The following is a 22,893-nucleotide window of genomic DNA, read 5'->3' on the forward strand; positions in this document are numbered from 1 at the left end:
TGCCACTGACACGGCCCGCTACCAAAACCTGCGGACTCTCCTTCACTGCAGCCGACGTGAGTAAAACATTTAAACGTGTTAACCCTCGCAAGGCTGTAGGCCCAGACGGCATCCTCAGCCGCGTCCTCAGAGCATGCGCACACCAGCTGGCTGGTGTGTTTACAGACATATTCAATCAATCCTTATCCCAGTCTGCTGTTCCCACATGCTTCAAGAAGGCCACCATTGTTCCTGTTCCCAGGAAAGCTAAGGTAACTGAGTTAAACGACTATCACCCCGTAGCACTCACTTCCGTCATCATGAAGTGCTTTGAGAGACTAGTCAAGGACCATATCACCTCCACCCTACCTGACACTCTAGACCCACTCCAATTTGCTTACCGCCCCAATAGGTCCACAGACGACACAATCGTAACCACACTGCACACTGCCCTAACTCATCTGGAGACGGCCTACAGGGAGGAGGTGAGGGCCCTCAGAGTGTGGTGTCAGGAAAATAACCTAACACTCAACGTCAACAAAACAAAGGAGAAGATTGTGGACTTCAGGAAACAGCAGAGGGAGCACCCCCCTATCCACATCGACAGTAGTGGAGAGGGTAGTAAGTTTTAAGTTCCTCTGCGTATACATCACGGACAAACTGAATTGGTCCACCCACACAGACAGCGTTGTGAAGAAGGCGCAGCAGCGCCTATTCAACCTCAGGAGGCTGAAGAAATTCGGCTTGTCACCAAAAGCACTCACAAACTTCTACAGATGCACAATCAAGAGCATCCTGTCGGCTGTATCACCGCCTGGTACGGCAACTGCTCCGCCCACAACCGTAAGGCTCTCCAGTGGGTAGTGAGGTCTGCACAACGCATCACCGGGGGCAAACTACCTGCCCTCCACGACACCTACACCACCCGATGTCACAGGAAGGCCATACAGATCATCAAGGACAACAACCACCTGAGCCACTGCCTGTTCACCCCGCTATCATCCAGAAGACGAGGTCAGTACAGATGCATCAAGGCAGGGACCAAGAGACTGAAAAACAGCTTCTATCTCAAGGCCATCAGAATGTTAAACAGCCACCACTAACATTGAGTGGCTGCTGCCAACATACTGACTCAACTCCAGCCACTTTAATAATGGAAATTGATGGAAAAATTGTATCACTAGCCACTTTAAACAACGCCACTTAATATAATGTTTACATACCCTACATTACTCATCTCATATGTATATACTGTATTCTATATCATCTACTGCTTCTTTATGTAATACATGTATCACTAGCCACCTTAAACTGTGCCACTCTGTTTACATACCCTACATTACTCATCTCATATGTATATACTGTACTCAATACCGTCTACTGCATCTTGCCTATGCCGTTCTGTACCATCACTCATTCATATCTTTCATATCTTTATGTACCGTAATTGCTGGACTACTTAAGGCTCTTGCGAATTTTCGCAGCTTTTTGTTAAAAATCACGCAACATTTCAGCGCCCTGCTACTCATGCCAGGAATATAGTATATGCATATGATTAGTATGTGTGGATAGAAAACACTCAGACGTTTCTAAAACTGGTTAAATCACGGCTGTGACTATAACAGAACGTGCGTTTAATCGAAAAGTGCAGGAAAATCTGATCACTGAAAATGGAAAAATATATCCATGCGCCACTTTAACCCATTGTTAAACGTGACCCAGATTAAATGGGGCCGAGGTTGCAATACCTACAGCTTCCACACGATGTCAACAGTCTTGTCATTTGCCTCGGCTTTGTTTCTTGGTCAAACGAACAAGAGACAGCCCATTTCTTCAGGTCTCCGACCGGATATTTTGGTTGAGATTTACCCGGACATTATTTCCAGACGGACAGCTATAGAATATACATCGCCTCGTGATCAATTTGATCGCTTATTAACGTTTACTAATACCTAAAGTTGCATTACAAAAGTATTTCGAAGTGTTTTGTGAAAGTTTATCGTCGACTTTTTTAATTTAAAAAAATTACGTTACGTTATGAAACGCTATTTTTTTCCGTTGATCACACAGTCTTCATAGATCGATATCTAGGCTATATATGGACCGATTTAATCGAAAAAAGACCCCAAATGATGTTTATGGGACATCTAGGAGTGCCAAGAAAGAAGCTCGTCAAAGGTAATGAATGTTTTATATTTTATTTCTGCGTTTTGGGTAGCGCCGGCTACCGCAAAATCTGTCGTTTTAGATGAAGTTCCAATACTTTGGGGTGCATGCTATCAGATAATAGCTTCTCATGCTTTCGCCGAAAAGCATTTTACAAATCTGACTCGGTAGCTAGATTCACAACGAGTGTAGCTTTAATTCAGTACCTTGTATGTGTATTTTAATGAAAGTTTGAGTTTTATCAAAAACTATACGTGGCGCACTTGAAATTTCCGCTGATTTGATCCCCACAGCGGGAGCGAGTCCCTAACAAGTTTTAAGCGCACCTGAATATAAACCGCACTGTGTAAAAAAATATGTATTTTGTACATAAATACGCCGCACATGTCTATAAGCCGCAGGTGCCTACCGGTACATTGAAACAAATGAACTTGGTCACTATCTTCCTCCTCCTGTGCACTGAAACCACTGAAGTACCCCGCTGAGCTCATGCTGCCCCTTCAACACGCAGCAGTCCAGCCTTTCGAAACCCGTTGATGATAGTGGATTTTTTGACAATGCTCCACGCTGTCAGGACCCACTGGCAGACTTGACCATAAGTTGCTCTTCGCATGCAGCCCGTTTTAGTGAAGGATTTCTCCCCGCTTGTCATTCAAGATTCCCACTGAACAAGGAGCGCCACCTTAAATGCACGATTTACACTGATGTTGAGTGGCTGCAAATACTTTGGGCCATCTGCTTTTCTTCCCTCTGAAAGCCTTTGTTGTCTTTTTGCACTGAGTCAGTTCCTCACGCTGCTGTTTCCAACGTCTTATCATCGACTCATTAAGGCCAAGCTCCCATGCAGCAGCTCTCTTTCCTTTTCCAACAGCCAGATCGATCGCCTTCAACTTGAAAGCTGCATCATATGCATTTCTCCGTGTCTTTGCCATGATGAGGGTGACAAAATTACTACCGTAATCAGAATGATGGGAAGTTTGAGCGCGCTCGATTTTACATCACATTATGTGACGGTGCTCAGTTTTTGGCGGCATGAATCTTGTGAAAGCGGGAAAAATCCATAAATTAGCCGTGTCATTGTATAAACCGCGAGGTTCAAAGCGTGGGAATAAAGTAGCGGCTTATACAGTGCCTTGCGAAAGTATTCGGCCCCCTTGAACTTTGCGACCTTTTGCCACATTTCAGGCTTCAAACATAAAGATATAAAACTGTATTTTTTTGTGAAGAATCAACAACAAGTGGGACACAATCATGAAGTGGAACGACATTTATTGGATATTGGTCGCAAAGTTCAAGGGGGCCGAATACTTTCGCAAGGCACTGTAGTCCAGAAATTATGGTACATACTGTATTCTTTATCCCTTTACACTTGTGTGTATAAGGTAGTAGTTGGGGAATTGTATTGTCGGAACTAGAAGCACAAGCCTTTCGCTACACTCGCACTAACATCTGCTAACCATGTGTATGTGACAAATAAATTTGATTTGATTTGCTAGCTAACCTCCAATCACTGGAAATAAATGGGATGAACTGAAAGCACGTATATCCTACCAACAGGACATTAAAAGCTGTACTATCTTATGTTTCACCGACATTAACCTGTTGCTTCTACTCGGGACGCTTGCGTCCCAACTAGAGCTCTGGAAATGCAAATGCGCTACGCTAAATGCTAATAGTATTAGTTAAAACTCAAAAGTTCATTAAAATACACATGCAGGGTATCGAATTAAAGCTACACTCGTTGTGAATCCAGGCAACAAGTCAGATTTTTAAAATGCTTTTCGGCGAAAGCATGAGAAGCTATTATCTGATAGCATGCAACACCCCAAAAGACCCACAGGGGACGTAAACAAAATAATTAGCATTTCGGCGTTACACAAACCGCACAATAAAATAGAAAACATTCATTACCTTTCACCATCTTCTTTGTTGGCACTCCTAGATGTCCCATAAACACTATTTGGGTCTTTATTTCGATTAAATCGGTCCATATAAAGCCTAGATATCGTTATATGTAGACTGTGTGATAAACGAAAAAAACATCGCTTCAAAACGTAACGTCATTTTTTTAAATTCAAAAAGTCGACGATAAACTTTCACAAAACACTTCGAAATACGTTTGTAATGCAACTTTAGGTATTAGTAAACGTTAATAAGCGATAAAATTCATCAGGAGGCGATGTAAAGATCATTAGCTGTCCGTCTGGAAAAATGTCCGGCTAGAAACTCAACGAAAATATCCGGTCCTAGACCGGAGGAGATACGGTGTCCTGCATGTGTTTGACCAAGAAAAAACTTGAAGGGAAATGACAAGACTCTAGACACCGTGTGGAAGCTGTAGGTACTGCAACCTCAGTCAATTAATTGTGGTTCACGTTTATCAATGGGTTCAAGTAGCGCATGGATATATTTTCCCATTTTCAGTGATCAGTTTTTCCTGTGCTTTTCGATGTAAATGCCGTTCTGGTAAAGCCACAGCAGTGATTTAACCAGTTTTTTAAACGTCTGAGTGTTTTCTATCCACACAGACTAAGCATATGCATATACTATATTCCTGGCATGAGTAGCAGGGCGCTGAAATGTTGCGCGATTTTTAACAGAATGTTCAAAAAAGTAGAGGGTCGACTTAAGAGGTTAAGAACATACAGCTGACGGATAATACACTTCATTGGCAGGATAGAACAGCAGCCTCTGGTAAGACACGGGGCGGGGGCCCATGCATATTTGTAAACAATAGCTGGTGCACGGTATCTAGGGAAGTCTCAAGGTTTTGCCTGCCTGAGGTAGAGTAGCTCATGATAAGCTGCAGACCACACTATCTACCTAGAGAGTTTTCATCTGTATTTTTCATAGCTGTCTACATACCACCACAGACCGAGGCTGGCACTAAAACCGCATTTAATGAGCTGTATTCCGCAATAAGGAAACAGGAAAACGTTCATCCAGAGGTGGCGCTCCTATTGGCCGGGGACATTAATGCAGGGAAACTTAAATCAGTTTTACCTATTTTCTATCTGCTTGTTAAATGTACAACCAGAGGGAAAACATTCTGGACCACCTTTACTCCACACACAGAGATGCCTACCGAGCTCTCCCTCTGCCTCCATTTGGCAAATCTGACCATAACTCTATCCTCCTGATTCCTGCTTACAAGCTTAAAATTAAAGCAGGAAGCACTAGTGACACGGTCTATATAAAAGTGATCAGATGAAGGAGATGCTAAACTACAGGAATGTTTTGCTAGCACAGACTGGAATATGTTCCGGGATTCTTCCGATGGCATTGAAGAGTATACCACATCAGTTACTGGCTTTATCAATAAGTGCATCAAGAACAACATCCCCGCAGTAACTGTACGTACATACACCAACCAGAAGCCATGGATTACAGGCAACATTCGCACTGAGCTAAAGAGTAGAGGTACCGCTTTCAAGGAGCGGGACTCTAACTCGGAAGCTTATATGAAATCCCGCTATGCCCTCCGATGAGCCATCAAACAGGCAAAGCTTCAATACAGGACTAAGATCGAATCGTACTACACCGGCGCTGATGCTCGTCTTATATGGCAGGGCTTGCAAACTATTACAGACTACAAAGAGAAGCACAGCCAAGAGCTGCCCATTGACACAAGCCTACCAGACGAGCTAAATAACTTCTATGCTCACTTTGAGGCAAGTAACACTGAAACATGCATGAGAGCATCAGCTGTTCTGGACGTCTGTGTGATCACGCTCTCCGCATCCAATGTGAGTAAGACCTTTCAACAGGTCAACATTTACAAGGCCGCTGGGCCAGATTACCAGGACGTGTACTCTGAGCACACGCTGGCCAACTGGCATGTGTCTTCACTGACATTTTCAACCTTTTTCAACCAGTCTCTAGCCATGAAATGCTTTGAAAGGCTGGTAATGGCTCAAATCAACACCATTATCCCAGAAACCCTAGACCCACTCCAATATGCATACCGCACCAACAGATCAAAAGATGATGCAATCTCTATTGCACTCCACACTGCCCTTTCCCACCTGCACAAAAGGAACACCTATGTGAGAATGCTATTCATTGACAACAGCTCAGAGTTCAACACCATAGTGCCCTCAAAGCTCATCACTAAGCTAAGGACCCTGGGACGAAACACCTCCTTCAACTGGATCCTGGATCTCCTGACAGTAACAACACATTCGCCACACTGATCCTCAACACGGGGGCCCCTCAGGGGGGCGTGCTCAGTCCCCTCCTGTACTCCCTGTTCACTCATGACTGCACGGCCAGGCAAGACTCCAACACCATCATTAAGTTTGCTGATGACACAACAGTGGTAGGCCTGATCACAAACAATAATGAGACAGCCTATAGGGAGGAGGTCAGAGACCTGACCGTGTGGTGCAAGGACAACAACCTCTCCCTCAATGTGATCAAGACAAAGGAGATGATTGAGGACCACAGGAAAATGAGGTCCGAGCACGCCCCCATTCTCATCAACGTGGCTGTAGTGGAGCAGGTTGGGAGCTTCAAGTTCCTTGGCGTCCACATCACCAGCAAACTGACATGGCCCAAGCACACCAAGACAGTCCTGAAGAGGGCATGACAAAACCTCTTCCCCCTCAGGAGACTGAAAATATTTGGCCTCAGTCATTTTAAATAAATACATTAGGCCATAAACTGTCGATTTCACACGACAGGGCAGGGGCGCAGCAATCACCCACTGAAGAGCCAGGCCCAGACAACCAGAATAAATTTTTCCCCACGAAAAGGCTTTATTACAGACAGAAATACTCATCAGTTTCATCAGCTGTCTGGGTGGCTGGTCTTAGACAATCCCGCAGGTGAAGAAGCCAGATGTGGTAGAGAATTGAATTTCTCTAGCAACAGATCTGGTGGACATTCCTACAGTCAGCGTTCCATCTATGGCATTGTGCAGATTTTAGAGTGGCCTTTTATAGTCCCCAGCACAAGGTGCACCTGTGTAATGATCATGCTGTTTAACCAGCTTCTTGATATGCCACACCTGTCAGGTGGATGGATTATCTTGGCAAAGGAGAAATGCTCACTAACAGGGATGTAAAAACATTTGTGCTCAACATTTGAGAGAAATACGCTTTTTGTGCGTATGGAACATTTCTGGGATCTTTTATATCAGCTCATAAAACATGGGACCAACACGACATGTTACGTTTGTATTTTTGTTCAGTATATATAAAACACAGGAAATCCAATTTTTGACTGCATGTGGCCTTTAAAACCTCTTAAGGATAGGCAGGACGCAAATGTCTCAACTGGCCGATTGCCAGGGGAAATGCAGAGCGCCAGATTCAAATAAAATGCTATAAAATTCAAAATTTCATTAAATAACACATGTAAGATACTCAATTAAAGCTACACTCGTTGTGAATCCAGCCAAGATGTCAGATTTTTAAAATGCTTTTCGGCGAAAGCATAAGAAGCTATTATCTGATAGCCTGCACCATCTGCACCAGCAGTGAACAAAGGAGCTAGCATATTACAACACTGCAGGCGCTACACAAAACGCTGAAATAAAATACACTGCTAAAAAAAATAAAGGGAACACTTAAACAACACAATGTAACTCCAAGTCAATCACACCTCTGTGAAATCAAAATGTCCAGTTGGGAAGCAACACTGATTGACAATAAATTGCACATGCTGTTGTGCAAATTGAATAGACAACAGGTGGAAATGATAGGCAATTAGCAAGACACCCCCAATAAAGGAGTGGTTCTGCAGGTGGGGACCACAGACCACTTCTCAGTTCCTATGCTTCCTGGCTGATGTTTTGGTCACTTTTGAATGCTGGCGGTGCTTTCACTCTAGTGGTAGCATGAGACAGAGTCTACAACCCACACAAGTGGCTCAGGTAGTGCAGCTCACCCAGGATGGCACATCAATGCGAATTGTGGCAAGAAGGTTTGCTGTGTCTGTCAGCGTAGTGTCCAAAGCATGGAGGCGCTACCAGGAGACAGGCCAGTACATCAGGAGACGTGGAGGAGGCCGTAGGAGGGCAACAACCCAGCAGCAGGACCGCTACCTCCGCCTTTGTGCAAGTAGGAGCACTGCCAGAGCCCCGCAAAATGACCTCCAGCAGGCCACAAATGTGCATTTGTCTGCTCAAATGGTCAGAAACAGACTCCATGAGGGTGGTATGAGGACCCGATGTCCACAGGTGGGGGTTGTACTTATACAGCCCAACACCGTGCAGGACGTTTGGCATTTGCCAGAGAACACCCAGATTGGCAAATTCGCCACTGGCGCCCTGTGCTCTTCACAGATGAAAGCAGGTTCACACTGAGCACGTGGCAGACGTGAGAGTCTGGAGACGCCGTGGAGAACGTTCTGCTGCCTGCAACATCCTCCAGCATGACCGGTTTGGCGGTGGGTCAGTCATGGTGTGGGGTGGCATTTCTTTGGGGGGCCCACAGCCTCCATGTGCTCGCCAGCGGTAGCCTGACTGCCATTAGGTACCGAGATGAGATCCTCAGACCCCTTGTGAGACCATATGCTGGTGCAGTTGGCCCTGGGTTCCTCCTAATGGAAGACAATGCTAGACCTCATGTGGCTGGAGTGTGTCAGCAGTTCCTGCAAGAGGAAGGCATTGATGCTATGGACTGGCCCGCCCGTTCCACAGACCTGAATCCAATTGAGCACATCTGGGACATCATGTCTCGCTCCATCCACCAACGCCACATTGCACCACAGACTGTCCAGGAGTTGGCGGATGCTTTAGTCCAGGTCTGGGAGGAGATCCCTCAGGAGACCATCCGTCACCTCATCAGGAGCATGCCCAGGCGTTGTAGGGAGGTCATACAGGCACGTGGAGGCCACACACACTACTGAGCCTCATTTTGACTTGTTTTAAGGACATTACATCAAAGTTGGATCAGCCTGTAGTGTGGTTTTCCACTTTAATTTTGAGTGTGACTCCAAATCCAGACCTCCATGGGTTGATAAATTTGATTTCCATTGATAATATTTGTGATTTTGTTGTCAGCACATTCAACTATGTAAAGAAGAAAGTATTTAATAAGAATATTTCATTCATTCAGATCTAGGATGTGTTAATTTAGTGTTCCCCTTATTTTTTTGAGCAGTGTATAAAACATGCATTACCTTTGACAAGCTTCTTTTGTTGGCACTCCAATATGTCCCATAAACATCACAATTGGTCCTTTTGTTCGATTAATTCCATCCATATATATCCAAAATGTCCATTTATAAAGTGTGTTTTATCCAGAAAAAAACAGCTTACAAAAACGCAACGTCACTACAAAATATTTCAAAAGTTGCCTATAAACTTTGCCAAAATATTTCAAACTACTTTTGTAATACAACGTTAGGTATTTTTAAATGTTAATAATGGATCAAAATGTAGATGGGGCAATCTGTATTCAATACAGGAAAGAAAACAAACCAGCGCTGCTTTTCACGTCTTGCGCAACTCACAAAAGTGTCCCCAGTTCCGAGTTGGCCTACTTCTTCATTGCACAAAGGAATAACCTCAACCAAATTCCCAAAACTGGCGACATCCAGTGGAAGCGGTAGGAACTGAAAACCGGTTCCTATGAAATATCCCATGGATAGGGAACAGGGAACAGAGAGGGGAAGAAAAGAAATCTGAACAGTTAGTCCTCTGAGTTTTGCCTGCTACATAAGTTCTGTTATACTCACAGACATGATTCAAACAGTTTTAGAAACTTCAGAGTGTTTCCTATCCAAATCTATGAATAATATGCATAACTTATATTCTTGGCATGAGTAGCAGGAAGTTGAAATTGGGCACGCTATTTATCCAAAAGTGAAAGTTCTTCCCCCTAGCTTTAAGAGGACCATTAAGGTTCACCCATTTTGAATATTATATTGTTTTTGTGCATCTCTGAGAGACGTTTGATCGATTCCCTGGGTTTTGCGACTTTTACATCGCGAAACCATCTATCATACATGTCAGATTTCAATACTGGCCGATGTTATAACTCTGGAGGATGTCTTCTCGCGAATGATCCATTGATCATATTTTTGCGATATTCCTACTTTGAGAAATGTGTAATTTAAAGGAGGGTCTAGCCCAATTTTCCTATGTGTCTGCCTCTTTAGTCCAGGGTGCATTGCATGGTGCCGTTGTCAGCGATATTATAGAAAGGAGAAAGGAATATAATGAATGACGGAACGTATAACGCCCCACCCAGCAGACTGTTGACCAATCGTGTTCACGTTGTCATGTAATCACACTCCAAACTGCCCTTTCCCCCCAGGACAAAATTAACACTTATGTGAGAATGCTCTTCATTGACGACAGCTCAGTGTTCAACACCATAGTGTCCATTAAGCTCATCACTAACCTAAGGACCCTTGGACTAAACACCTCCCTCTGCAACTGGATCCTGGACTTCCTGACGGGTCACCCCCAGTTGGTAAGAGTAGGCAACAACACATCTGCCACACTGATCCTCAACACCGGGGCCCCTCATTGGTGCGTTCTTAGTCCCCTACTGCACTCCCTGTTCACCCACAACTGCGTGGCCAAGCACGACTCCAACACCATCATTAGGATTGCTGAAGACACAACACTGATCACCGACAACGATGATACAGACTATAGGGAGGAGGTCAGAGACCTGGCAGTGTAGTGCCAGGTCAACAACCTCTCCCTCAATGTGAGCAAGACAAAGGAGCTGATCGTGGACTATAGGAAAAGGAGGGCCAAACAGGCCCCCATTAACATCGATGGGGCTGTAGTGGAGCGGGTCGAGAGTTTCAAGTTCCTTGGTGTCCACATCACCAACGAACTATCATGGTCCAAACACACCAAGGCAGTCGTGAAGAGGGCATGGTTACACCTTTTCCCCATGAGGAGACTGAAAAGATTTGGCATGGGTCCCTAGATCCTCAAAAGGTTCTAAAGCTACGCCATCTAGAGCATCCTGACCGGTTGCATCACCGCCTGGTATGGCAACTGCTCGGCATCCTACATGTACAAACTACCTCAACTAATCTGTACCCCAGGCACATTGACTCGTTACCGGTATCCCAGTATATAGCCTTTTTATTGTTATGTCATTTTATTGTGTTACCATTTATTTTTTACATTAGTTTATTTAGTAAATATTTTCTTAACTCTATTTCTTGAACTGCATTGTTGGTTAAGGGCTTGTAAGGAAGAATTTCACGGTAAGGGATACACGGCGCATGTGACAAATACAATTTGATTTGATTTGTTGTGTGACGAGGTTGCTAAACTAATCGTCATGCAATCCCTTCTCAAAGTATGTGTTAAAAATATGTTGAGAAACATGGCTATTTTCCTCAAGTATGTAGTGTCACGATTCCAAAGCTATATGATCATACGGATAGCAAGTTAATTATCTTGCCATATCAGAAAATATTTGTAATGTTGTACTTCTTGTTGATTAAGCTTGTGCTAATGTAGATTTTTTGAGCTGGCGCCCAAAAGACTCCCATTCAGTCCTTGTAGGAGAGCGCTCCTTGTCTCTGAATCGCCCATAATGCACTGCATGGACCATTGACGTGCCATGGGCAACATTTTCCATCTCATCAAAAGTGTGTCTGCCGTTGCGAATGTTACACGGGACCCAAATCGGCTGCGCGTGTGCGCCATCGTGCATAAATGTAATTTGTCCCCACACACCAAATGCGATCACGACACACAGGTTAAAATATCAAAACAAACTCTGAACCAATTATATTACTTTGGGGAAAGGTCGAAAAGGATTAAACATTTATGGCAATTTAGCTAGTTAGCTTGCACTTGCTAGCTAATTTGTCCTATTTAGCTAGCTTGCTGTTGCTAACCTGAAATGCACATGGTCCTCTACTGCAACAATTAGACTCAACTATGAGGTACAATCATCTGCAGGTTGAACATAGAAGAGTGGCCAGAAAAAAAGCTATTGCTTAAAGAAAAAAATAAGCAATCCCGTTAGGTGTTCGCCAAAGATTGTAGACTCCTAAATTGATAGTGCAGTTTGTTTAGGCGATTTTACAGCTACCTAGCTACATGTTATGTTACATGCTAATATTGTCTTTGGTATTATTGTGTGTAGCTACATTTGCTAATGTTAGCTAGCTACCTAGCTAGCTAGCCAGTCAGCCCATAGATAGAGAATTGATTAGTGGATTTTGTAGTCGAGCTGCAACAGATTTCCACAATGATTTTCCATGTTGCTACCAATCTTATTTTAACGCCAAAATGAAACGTTTGTTCACAACAATCATTATTGTCACATATTAGTCATATTTAACACTACATTAAAAGGAATGAGTGGTTTTGGTGGATTCTTTGTCCAACAATCATGGATTGAGACAATGGTTTTTCAATCTGTTGATGGCTGATGGACAACGGAGATGATTGACCTTTGTACTTACAGCACGCAACTCATCCAGAACAGTGAAATTAGCTAAAATTAGCTAAACAAAAACGGACAATGATGAATGCATATTTTATATGTCTCTGGGTGGTCATTCGTGTTACACATTTTTATGATGACTTATCTTATATCTCTTCTCTCAGGAGTCAGGATCTTCTTGGCTGGACAGTGTCCTCGCTCATCTAGCTGACATCATTCTACTGGAGGACACTCCGTCCATCCAGATGGAGGTTGCTGTTCTGGTGAAGGAGTTTCCAGACATACGGTAAAGGTTTCAATAATTTGGGGAATGCAGTATAGAGCACTGTTTAGAAACGTTGTACAGTGAACTAATTTGCCAAGTGTCATTCATTGGTCCCCATTTCCTATATACGTAATGCCACAGTACACAGAACCTACATTCCACAGTGCAGTTTCATAAGTGCTGTTTTTGGCATGTGGACAAAGGTAGCACAATTTAAGTCCACATATATACTGAGTGTATAAACATTAGGAACATCTTCGTACTATTGAATTGCACCACCTTTTCCCCTCGGAACAGATTCAATTTGTTGGGGCATGGACTGTTGAAAGCATTCCACAGGGATGCTGGCCCATGTTGACTCCAGTGCTTCCCGCAGTTGTCAAGTTGGCTGGATGTCCTTTGGTTAAAATCAAATCGAATGGCCAAGATGTTCAAATGTTCATAAATGACCAGCATGGTCAAATAATAATAATCACAGGCAGAACAGTTGAAACTGGAGCAGCAGCACGGCCAGGTGGACTGGGGAAAGCAAGGAGTCATCATGTCAGGTAGTCCTGAGGCATGGTCCTAGGGCTCAGGTCCTCCGAGAGAAAGAAAGAGAGAATTAGAGAGAGCATACTTAAATTCACACAGGACACCGGATAGGACAGGAGAAGTACTCCAGATATAACAGACAGACCCTAGCCCTCCGACACACAAACTACTGCAGCATAAATACTGGAGGCTGAGACAGGAGGGTTCAGGAGACACTGTGGCCCCATCCGAGGACACCCCCGGACAGGGCCAAACAGGAAGGATATAACCCCACCCACTTTGCCAAAGCACAGTCCCCACACCACTAGAGGGATATCTTTAACCACCAACTTACCATCCTGAGACAAGGCAGAGTATAGCCCACAAAGATCTCCGCCACGGCACAACCCAAGGGGGGGCGCCAACCTAGACAGGAAGATCACATCAGTGACTCAACCCACTCAAGTGACGCACCCCTCCTAGGGACGGTATGAAAGAGCCCTAGTAAGCCAGTGACTCAGCCCCTGTAATAGGGTTAGAGGCAGAGAATCCCAGTGGAAAGAGGGGAACCGGCTAGGCAGAGACAGCAAGGGCGGTTCGTTGCTCCAGAGCCTTTCCGTTCACCTTCGTGGACCATTCTTAATACACACGGGAAACTGTTGAGCGTGAAAAACGCAGCAGCGTCATAGTTGTTGACACACTCAAACCGATGCACCTGGCATACTACCATACCCCGTTCAAAGGCACTTAAATATTTTCTCTTGCCAATTCACCCTCTGAATGGCACACAATCTACGTCTCAATTGTCTCAAGGCTTTAAAATTATTCTTTACCCTGTCTCCTCCCCTTTATCTACACTGATTGAAGTGGATTTAACAAGTGACATCAATAAGGGATCACAGCTTTCACCTGGTCAGTCTATGTCATGGAAAGAGCAGGTATTCCTAAAGTTTGTGCACTCATTGTAGACTTTCTATTGACACAATGGGTCAACACAAGGAAAAGAAGCACGGAAACATACTTATATTAACCCTGCTATTCTTGGAGAGGACCGAGGGGCTGTTTTGAGTGGCAGAGGCTGGTTAGCCCCATAAGGTACTGTCCCTGGCCCCTCGTTGTTTGTGTGTTTCATGGGGTCAGCCACTGGACTGCTAGCTGGCAGCGTACCCAATATGTGACGCATGACCCGTGGCCCGGCAGACAGGAAGCTGCTGCGGAGTATTTCCTTTTCCTGCCACCCCACGGGAGACAGTCTGGTGCCACTCTCTGGAATCAAAGGATGGAGCTAAAGCAGGTCGATACGATGTTAACTCATTCAGGCACAAGGAGTGCCTTTTGTTTTCTTGCTCGCAAACTCGCCGTTGGTATTTTCAGAGATCAAAGTCTGGAGTCCGCCACTGGGACTCCCCCATATGTCCCATATGTCCCCCCCCCCCAACCACTGTTTAACACCTTTGTTTACAGGCTCAGTCAGTTTCACCCCACCCTTGATTGCTTTGTGAACAAACCCTTCCTCTTGTTCATATTGAAACAATCAGCAAATCAAATCCAACTGAAGTTAAAGTGAATTTAAAATCGCAAAACACTTTAAATTAAATTTACTTGGAAAGTCTGGTAGATGTACCGGGTGAAGAAATGTAAAACAATTAAGGTTTTGTCACATCTTTTTTGAATCATGTCTAATTGACGTGAAATACACATCATTTTTTATCAATAGATCAACTGAACATAATAAGTTATGGCCCTTTGCTCTGCATAATTGAATCATGAATCAGCATCAAAACCCCTGAAACGCACTAACTCCAGTCTCTATCTCCCTCCCTTTCCTCCCCTTCTCTCCCTCCATCATCCCTGCAGGAAGAAGCACGTCTCCACCCTGCTGAACGTGCGAGGCATGATGCGCCAGGCGGAGCGTGAGGAGATCTTGAACATAGTCCGAGACTTCGAGAGCAGTGGCAGCTCTGCCCTGCTATGCCGGGATCACGCCCTCTTCTCAGACATCCCTGTCACCTCCGAGGTGCACTGCATCAACCTGGGCCTCATCCGCGTCGCCATGACCCTCGCCAACTGGTTCTCAGAGGCCCGGCCTCGACGACACCGCAAGAAAAACCCCAGGAACAGAACCACGCTGCCACTGGAACGCCTGACCGAGGAGAAGGATATGGATGATGATTGACTTCAAGGAAAATGATATGGAGCACATTGGTAGAACAGAGGCTCACCCGTAACACTCATAATTCTGTATCAATGTGTTCATTTGTATGACTAACTAATACTGATGGTGCGTAATGTAATTGTTTGGCTTTCTGCTGTAAATAACATAGGTAGAGGTTTTTTGTTGACAACAATTTGACGAGCACTCAATCCTAATATCTGTCATATTTATGTGCTGCGACTACTGTGCTGCGACTACTACTGTGGGGCCGAATACTGTGAAACATACTACTAAAAAGAAATTCAAGTCTCCAAAGAAACGTGAAACTATCAAATGCCGTTTTTAATTCATCTGTAAATTGACTTATCACTCATTTACAGACATTTCAAAGGAATGTGATAAAAAATGACTTGACCTCAGGTATAGCACATACAAGCTCATCTACTGCACCTCGAGCTCAGACATTTCTTCATGTTTGGAATGAGAACCAGTACACAGTTGCATTGCTTGGATTGATTTTAAGGCATACTTGAAACACAGATTTCGTATCATCTATGAATGTATCACTTCAATGGTTTTGTAAAACCTTATTGGGTAACACTTTACATTAAGGCAGTGTTTCTTAAGGATGGTCCTGGGGACACAAAAGGGTGTACATTTGTGTTGCACTTGATTCGACTAATCAACTCATCATCAAGCGTTTCGATGTGAATCAGGTGTGTTAGTGTTGGGGCAAATGTTCACCCCTTTGGGTCCCCAGGACCAGGATTGAGAAATACTGTATTAAGGTATACTTTTATACATAAATAAGTAGTTAATAAACTGTTAATTATTCATTTAACAATAACTTAGAGCTAACTAATGTGTTATAACTGTTTAACTTTTATAACTAACAAAGGAAGGGGGTACCTAGTCAACACACCTGAATGGATTCCCCCGAAATGTGTCTTCCACATTTAACCCAACCCCTCTGTATCAGAGAACTCTGAACTTAAGAATAATTTTAAGTACACCTTAATGTAAAGTTTTACCTGTTAAGGTAAAGTGTTACCAAAACTATTCAAACTGTTGTCATCATATTCCAACAAATTTTTGTCCAGTTGAATGCTTTGTAGATTCCAATGCAATGTATGACCTATGGACATATATGTTGTTCAATATCTCTTTATTCTATGGGTAATTTAACCTAATCCAAACCTTGTCTTGGATACCGCACAGCTTTTCTCTGCTCTTTCTCTAACTTTGTATTGTTGTTTGATACACATATGTATGGAAATATATATATATATGACATGGTTTGTAACTGTGAATGAATATGATCTATTATGTTGCCAAAGAGTAAATAAACCCCCATTGATTGGGTGGATTGAACTAACTTCTCATTTGATAGGGGCATATATTTTGCCATATATAGAAGTACATACTGTATATTTGGTCACGTTTGGGAGCAAACTAATCTTTAAAATACAAAATGTAATGTGCTGAGAAACATATGTTTGATGACAGAAAGGTGGTTTCCTGCCCAAGGGAGGAATGCTGAACATCTTGAAAACAGCAGTGGTGAACAATACAAACCAAAGGGCAGTCTGACAAACTGATATAGTGTATGAGGAAGGGTATACACTGACTGTACAAAACATTAAGGACACATACTCTTTCCATGACAGACTGACCAGGTGAATCCAGTTGAGAGCTGTGATCCCTTATTGATGTCACTTGTTAAATCCACTTCAATTGGTGTAGCTGAAGGGGAGGAGACAGGTTAAAGAAGGATTTTTAAGCCTTGAGACAATTGAGACATGGATTGTGTATGTGTGCCATTCAGAGGGTGTATTGGCAAGACAAAATATTTAAGTGCCTAGTAGGTGCCAGTCGCATAAGCTTGTGTCAAGAACTGCAACGCTACTGGGTTTTTCACACTAAACAGTTTCCTGTGTGTATCAAGAATACTCCACCATGTGTTATGGCAGCTACTGTATGTCCATTTGGGTTCCACCGTGGCTCCAATATGGTGCTTGATTGCAAAGGGAAACTAAAGGGTCGTACCTCCAGACTCGTCCGAGGGGATGTTTTGTGGTAAACAAAGGCTACGTGTTGTCTCCCGCCGAGGTGGCAAACGGATGCTTTTATTGGAGCCAAGTTTACGCCACGCACTAGGAGGGAACTTCCTTTTTGCTGGTCGGAGTGTGGGTTCAGCCACGCTGGATCTTTTTCATGCTTTATAAACACTCATGGGCTGTCAGACAACCTCAGTATGGGTTATGTGCTGTGTATTCGCTTCACACACTCCCTAAATTGGCCTGTATCTCTAAAAGCCTATGTCACTATATGTCTATGTGTAGCTTTCTTACCCTTTTCCGTGGGAAAATTACAACACATGGCAGAAAATTCTATACTCAGAGCAGATGGTTCACATTGACCACTTGAACATCCTTGTTTTTCAATGGTGACCAATAGCACACAGTGTCCCATTTACCTACTGTGAGTATTCATGACTCACCTGCACCAGCCCGCATGGTCCTGGAGGGTTGCAGCAGACCAACCAGGGTAAGTAAAAAAAGCCTTGCACGAGTCTGAACGGTGCATACAGTAGGAGCAGGAGTCTGTTTCTGGACAGGATTCTAGTCTATCACAGGGCCCTACCCCCAATCTACACTACATGGTCAAAAGTATGTGGACACCTGCTTATCGAACATCTCATTCCATAATCATGGGCATTAATATGGAGTTTGTCCCCCCTTTGCTGCTATAACAGCCTCCACTGTTCTGAAAAAGGCTTTCCACTAGATGTTGGACCATTGCTGTGGGGACTTGCTTCCATTCAGCCACAAGAGCATTAGTGAGGTCGGGCACTGATGTTGGGCAATTAGGCCTGGCTCGCAGTCGGCGTTCCAATTCATCCCAAAGGTGTTCGATGGGGTTGAGGTCAGGACTCTGTGCAGGCCAGTCAAGTTCTTCCACACAAAACCATTTCTGTATGGACCTCGCTTTATGCATGGGGGCATGGTTGTGCTGAAACAGGAAAGGGCCTTCCCCAAACTGTTGCCGCAAAGCTGGAAGCACAGAATTGTCTAGAATGTCATTGTATGCTGTAGCGTTAAGATTTCCCTTCACTGGAACTAAGGGGATAGTCCGAACCATGAATAACAGCCTCAGACCATTATTCCTCCTCCACCAAACTTTACAGTTAGCACTATGCATTGGGGCAGGTAGCGTTCTTCTGGCATCCACCAAACCCAGATTCGTCCGTCGGACTGCCAGATGGTGAAGCGGGATTCATCACTCCAGAGAACGTGTTTCCACTGCTTCAGAGTCCAATGGCAGTGAGCTTTACACCACTCTAGCCAATGCTTGGCATTGCGCATGGTGATCGAAGGCTTGTGTACGACTGCTTGGCCATGGGAAGCCATTTCATTTCCCGAAGTTGCTTCCAGAGGCAGTTTGGAACTTGGTAGTGAGGGCTGCAACCAAGGATAGACGCACTCGGCGGTTCTGTTCTGTAAGCTTGTGTGGCCTACCACTTTGCGGCTGGGACGTTGTCGCTCCTATACGTTTCAATTTCACAATAACAGCACTTTCAGTTGACTGGGGCAGCTCTAGCAGGGCAGAAATTTGACGAACTGACCTGTTAGAAAGGTGGCATCCTATGACGGTGCCACGTTGAAAGTCACTGAGCTCTTCACTAAGGCATTTCTACTGACAATGTTTCTATATGGAGATTGCATGGCTGCATGCTCATATTTATACACCTGTCAGCAACGGGTATGGCTGAAATAGCCAAATCCACTCATTTGAAGGGGTGCCCTCATACTTTTCTATATACAGCACCTTTGGAATTATTCAGACCCATGACATTTTCCACATTTTGTTACATTACAGCCTTAATCTAAAATGGGTTTAAAAAATACAAAAAAATCTTCAGCAATCTAAACACAATACCCCATAATGACAAAGCTAAAACAGGTTGAGACATTTTTGCAAATGTATTAAAAATAAAAGACAGAAATAGCTTATTTACATAATATTCAGACCCTTTGTTGTGAGACTTGAAATTGATTTGCATCCTGTTTCCATTGAACATCCTTGAGATGTTTCTACAACTTGATTGGAGTCCACCTGCGGTAAATTCAATTTATTGGAGATGATTTGGAAACACACACACCTGTCTATATAAGGTCCCACAGTTGACAGTGCATGTCAGAGCAAAAACCAAGCTATGAGGTTGAAGGAACTGTCCGTAGAGCTCAGAGACAGGATTGCGCCGAGGCACAGATCTGGGGAAGGGTACCAAAAAATGTCTGCATCATGGAAGGTCACCAAGAACACATTGGCCTCCATCATACTTAAATGGAAGAAGTTTGGAACCACCAAATCAAATCAAATGTTATTTGTCACATGTGCCGAATACAACAGGTGTAGATCTTACCGTGAAATGCTTACTTAAAGCCTTTAACCAACAATGCAGTTCAAGAAATAGAGTTAAGAAAATATTTACTAAATTAACTAAAGTTAAATTTTTTATTTATTTTTTAAATTACATAACAATAATGAGGCTATATACAGGGGGATTAACTTGTTATGGCTGCAATCCCGTTAATGGGATAATTGTCATCAACAACCGCTGCATTGCATAGCGCTACATTCAATGAATATTACTAAAAATATTTATATTCATGAAATCACAAGTGCAATATAGGAAAACACAACTTAGCCTTTTGTTAATCCACCTGTCGTGTCAGATTTGGAAAATGTGCTTTACAGCGAAAGCAATCCAAGCGTTTGTGTAAATGTATCGATCACTTGACAAAACATTAAGTACACTTAGCATCAAGTAGCTGGTCACGAAAATCAGAAATGCAATCAAATGAATTGTTTACCTTAGATGTTCTTCGGATGTTTTCACTAACGAGACTCCCAATTACACAACAAATGTTCCTTTTGTTCCATAAAGATTATTTTTATATCCAAAATACCTCAGTTTGTTTGGCGCGTTATGTTCAGAAATCCACGGGAGGCCTCCCGGGTGGCGCAGTTGTTAAGGTCGCCGTACTGCAGCGCCAGCTGTGCCACCAGAGACTGGGTTTGCGCCCAGGCTCTGTCATAACCGGCCGTGACCGGGAGGTCCGTGGGGAGACGCACAATTGGCCTAGCGTCGTCCAATTTGTAAGTCGCTCTGGATAAGAGCGTCTGCTAAATGACTTAAATGTAAATGATGTTAAATGTTAGGGAGGGTTTGGCTGGTAAGGATATCCTTGTCTCATCGCGCACCAGCGACTCCTGTGGCGGGCCGAGCAACTCCTGTGGCGGGATAGTAGCTACTAACAATTGGATACCTCTAAAAAAGGGTAATTAATTTTTTTTTTAAATCCACAGGAAAGAGCAGTCACGACAACGCAGACAAATTCCATATAGTTTCCGTAATGTCCACAGAAACATGTCAAACGTTTTTTATAATCAATCCTCAGGTTGTTTTTAAAATATATAATAGATAATATATCAACTGCAAATGTCGTTATCAGTAGGAGAGGGAAAAGCAATGGCAACTCTGTTGCACGAGCAAAATTCATAAGACCACTTGACGCGATGTTATCGTTCTGGCTCATTTTTCAAAATAAAAGCCTGAAACTATGTCTGAAGACAGTTGACACCTTGAGCAAGCGATAGGAAAAGGAATCTGGTTGATATCCCTTTAACTAGAGCAAAGGGAGGCTATGGAACATGGAGTTTTCAAAATAGTAGCCACTTCCTGTTTTGATTTTCCTCAGGGTTTCGCCTGCAATGTCAGCTCTGTTATACTCACAGACAATATTTTGACAGTTTTGGAAACTTTAGAGTGTTTTCTATCCAATACTAATAATAATATGCATATATAAGCAACTGAGACTGAGGAGCTGGTCGTTTACTATGGGCACCTTTTCATCCAAGCTACTCAATACTGCCCCTGCAGCCATAAGAAGTTAATTGTTCAGCAGTCTTATGACTTGGGGTAGAAGCTGTTAAACTTCTTATGGCTAGGGGTTCCGCCAGCTTTCATACATTCACAAGTGCAATACACCAAATTAAGCTTAACTTCTTGTTAATCTACCCATTGTGTCCGATTTCAAAAAGGCTTTACAGCGAAAGCACAACATATGATTATGTTAGGTCAGAGCCTAGTCACAAAAACACGTACATCCATTTTCCAGCCAAAGAGAGGAGTCACAAAAAGCAGAAATAGAGATCAAATTATTCACTAACCTTTGATGATCTTCATCAGATGGCACTCAAAGGACTTCATGTTAACCAATACATGTATGTTTGTTCGATAAAGTTCATATTTTTATCCAAACATCTCGGTTTACATTGGCGCGTTATTGTTCAGTAATGAATGTTGTGCCTCGAAAACATCCGGTGAATTTGCAGAGAGCCCCATCAATTTACAGAAATAGTCATCATAAACTTTAATATAAGATACAAGTGTTGTACACAGAATTAGAAATATACTTCTCCTTAATGCAACCGCTGTGTCAGATTTAAAAAAAACTTTACTGAAAATGCAAACCATGCAATAATCTGAGTACAGTGCTCAGACAACAAAACAAGTCATACAGATATCCGTCATGTTGTGGAGTCAACAGAAGTCAGAAATAGCGTTATAAATAGTCACTTACCTTTGATGATCTTCATCAGAATGCACTCCCAGGAATCCCAGTTCCACAATAAATTTGATTATTGTTTGATTTGTTCAATAAAGTCCATCATTTATGTACAAATACCTCCTTTTATTAGCACGTTCAGTTCACAAATCAAAACACACGACACGCAGGCAAGTCCAGGCGAAAGTTCAGAAGAAAAGTAATATTACAGTTCGTAGAAACATGTCAAAGGAAGTATGCTGAAAATGCTGCCCCTTATCCCAAACAGGTTTTAAGAAGCCTTTTGGTCCTAAACTTGGCGCTCCGGTACCTCTTGCCGTGCGGTAGCAGAGTGAACAGTCTATGACTTGGGTGACTGGAGTCTTTGACAATTTTTTGGGCCTTCCTCTAACACCGCCTAGTATATAGGTCATGGATGGCAGGAATCTTGGCCCCGGTGATGTACTGGGCCGTACGTACTACCCTCTGTAGCACCTTATGTCAGATGCCAAGCAGTTGCCATACCAGGCAGTGATGCAGCTCGATGGTGCAGTTGTTTAACTTTTTGAGGATCTGGGGACCCATGCCAAATCCTTTCAGTCTCCTGGGGGGGAAAGGAGTTGTTGTGCCCTATTCACAAATGTTTTAGTGTGTTTGGACCATGATCATTCATTGGTTATGTGGACACCAAGGAACTTGAAACTCTCAACCCGCTCAAAGACTCTTCCTATGGCTGGCCGCCCAACCAAACTGGGGGAGAAGGGCCTTGGTCAAGGAGGTGACCAAGAACTCGATGATCACTCTGACAGAGCTCTAGAGTTCCTT

General features: G+C 43.4%; 1 protein-coding gene across 1 annotated transcript in view; it reads left to right on the forward strand.

The window, feature by feature from the left end:
• Nucleotides 1-16,825, forward strand: part of LOC115105356 (exocyst complex component 3-like) — a 32,656-nt gene extending 15,831 nt beyond the window's left edge. Inside the window, 2 exon segments of the mRNA XM_029627300.2 lie at nucleotides 12,686-12,807; nucleotides 15,157-16,825. Coding sequence (XP_029483160.2) covers nucleotides 12,686-12,807; nucleotides 15,157-15,475 — 441 coding nt within the window. The 3' untranslated portion in view covers nucleotides 15,476-16,825.
• The last annotated feature ends 6,068 nt before the right edge of the window (nucleotides 16,826-22,893 follow it).

Source organism: Oncorhynchus nerka, linkage group LG22, assembly GCF_034236695.1.
Source record: "Oncorhynchus nerka isolate Pitt River linkage group LG22, Oner_Uvic_2.0, whole genome shotgun sequence".
NCBI lineage: Eukaryota > Metazoa > Chordata > Actinopteri > Salmoniformes > Salmonidae > Oncorhynchus > Oncorhynchus nerka.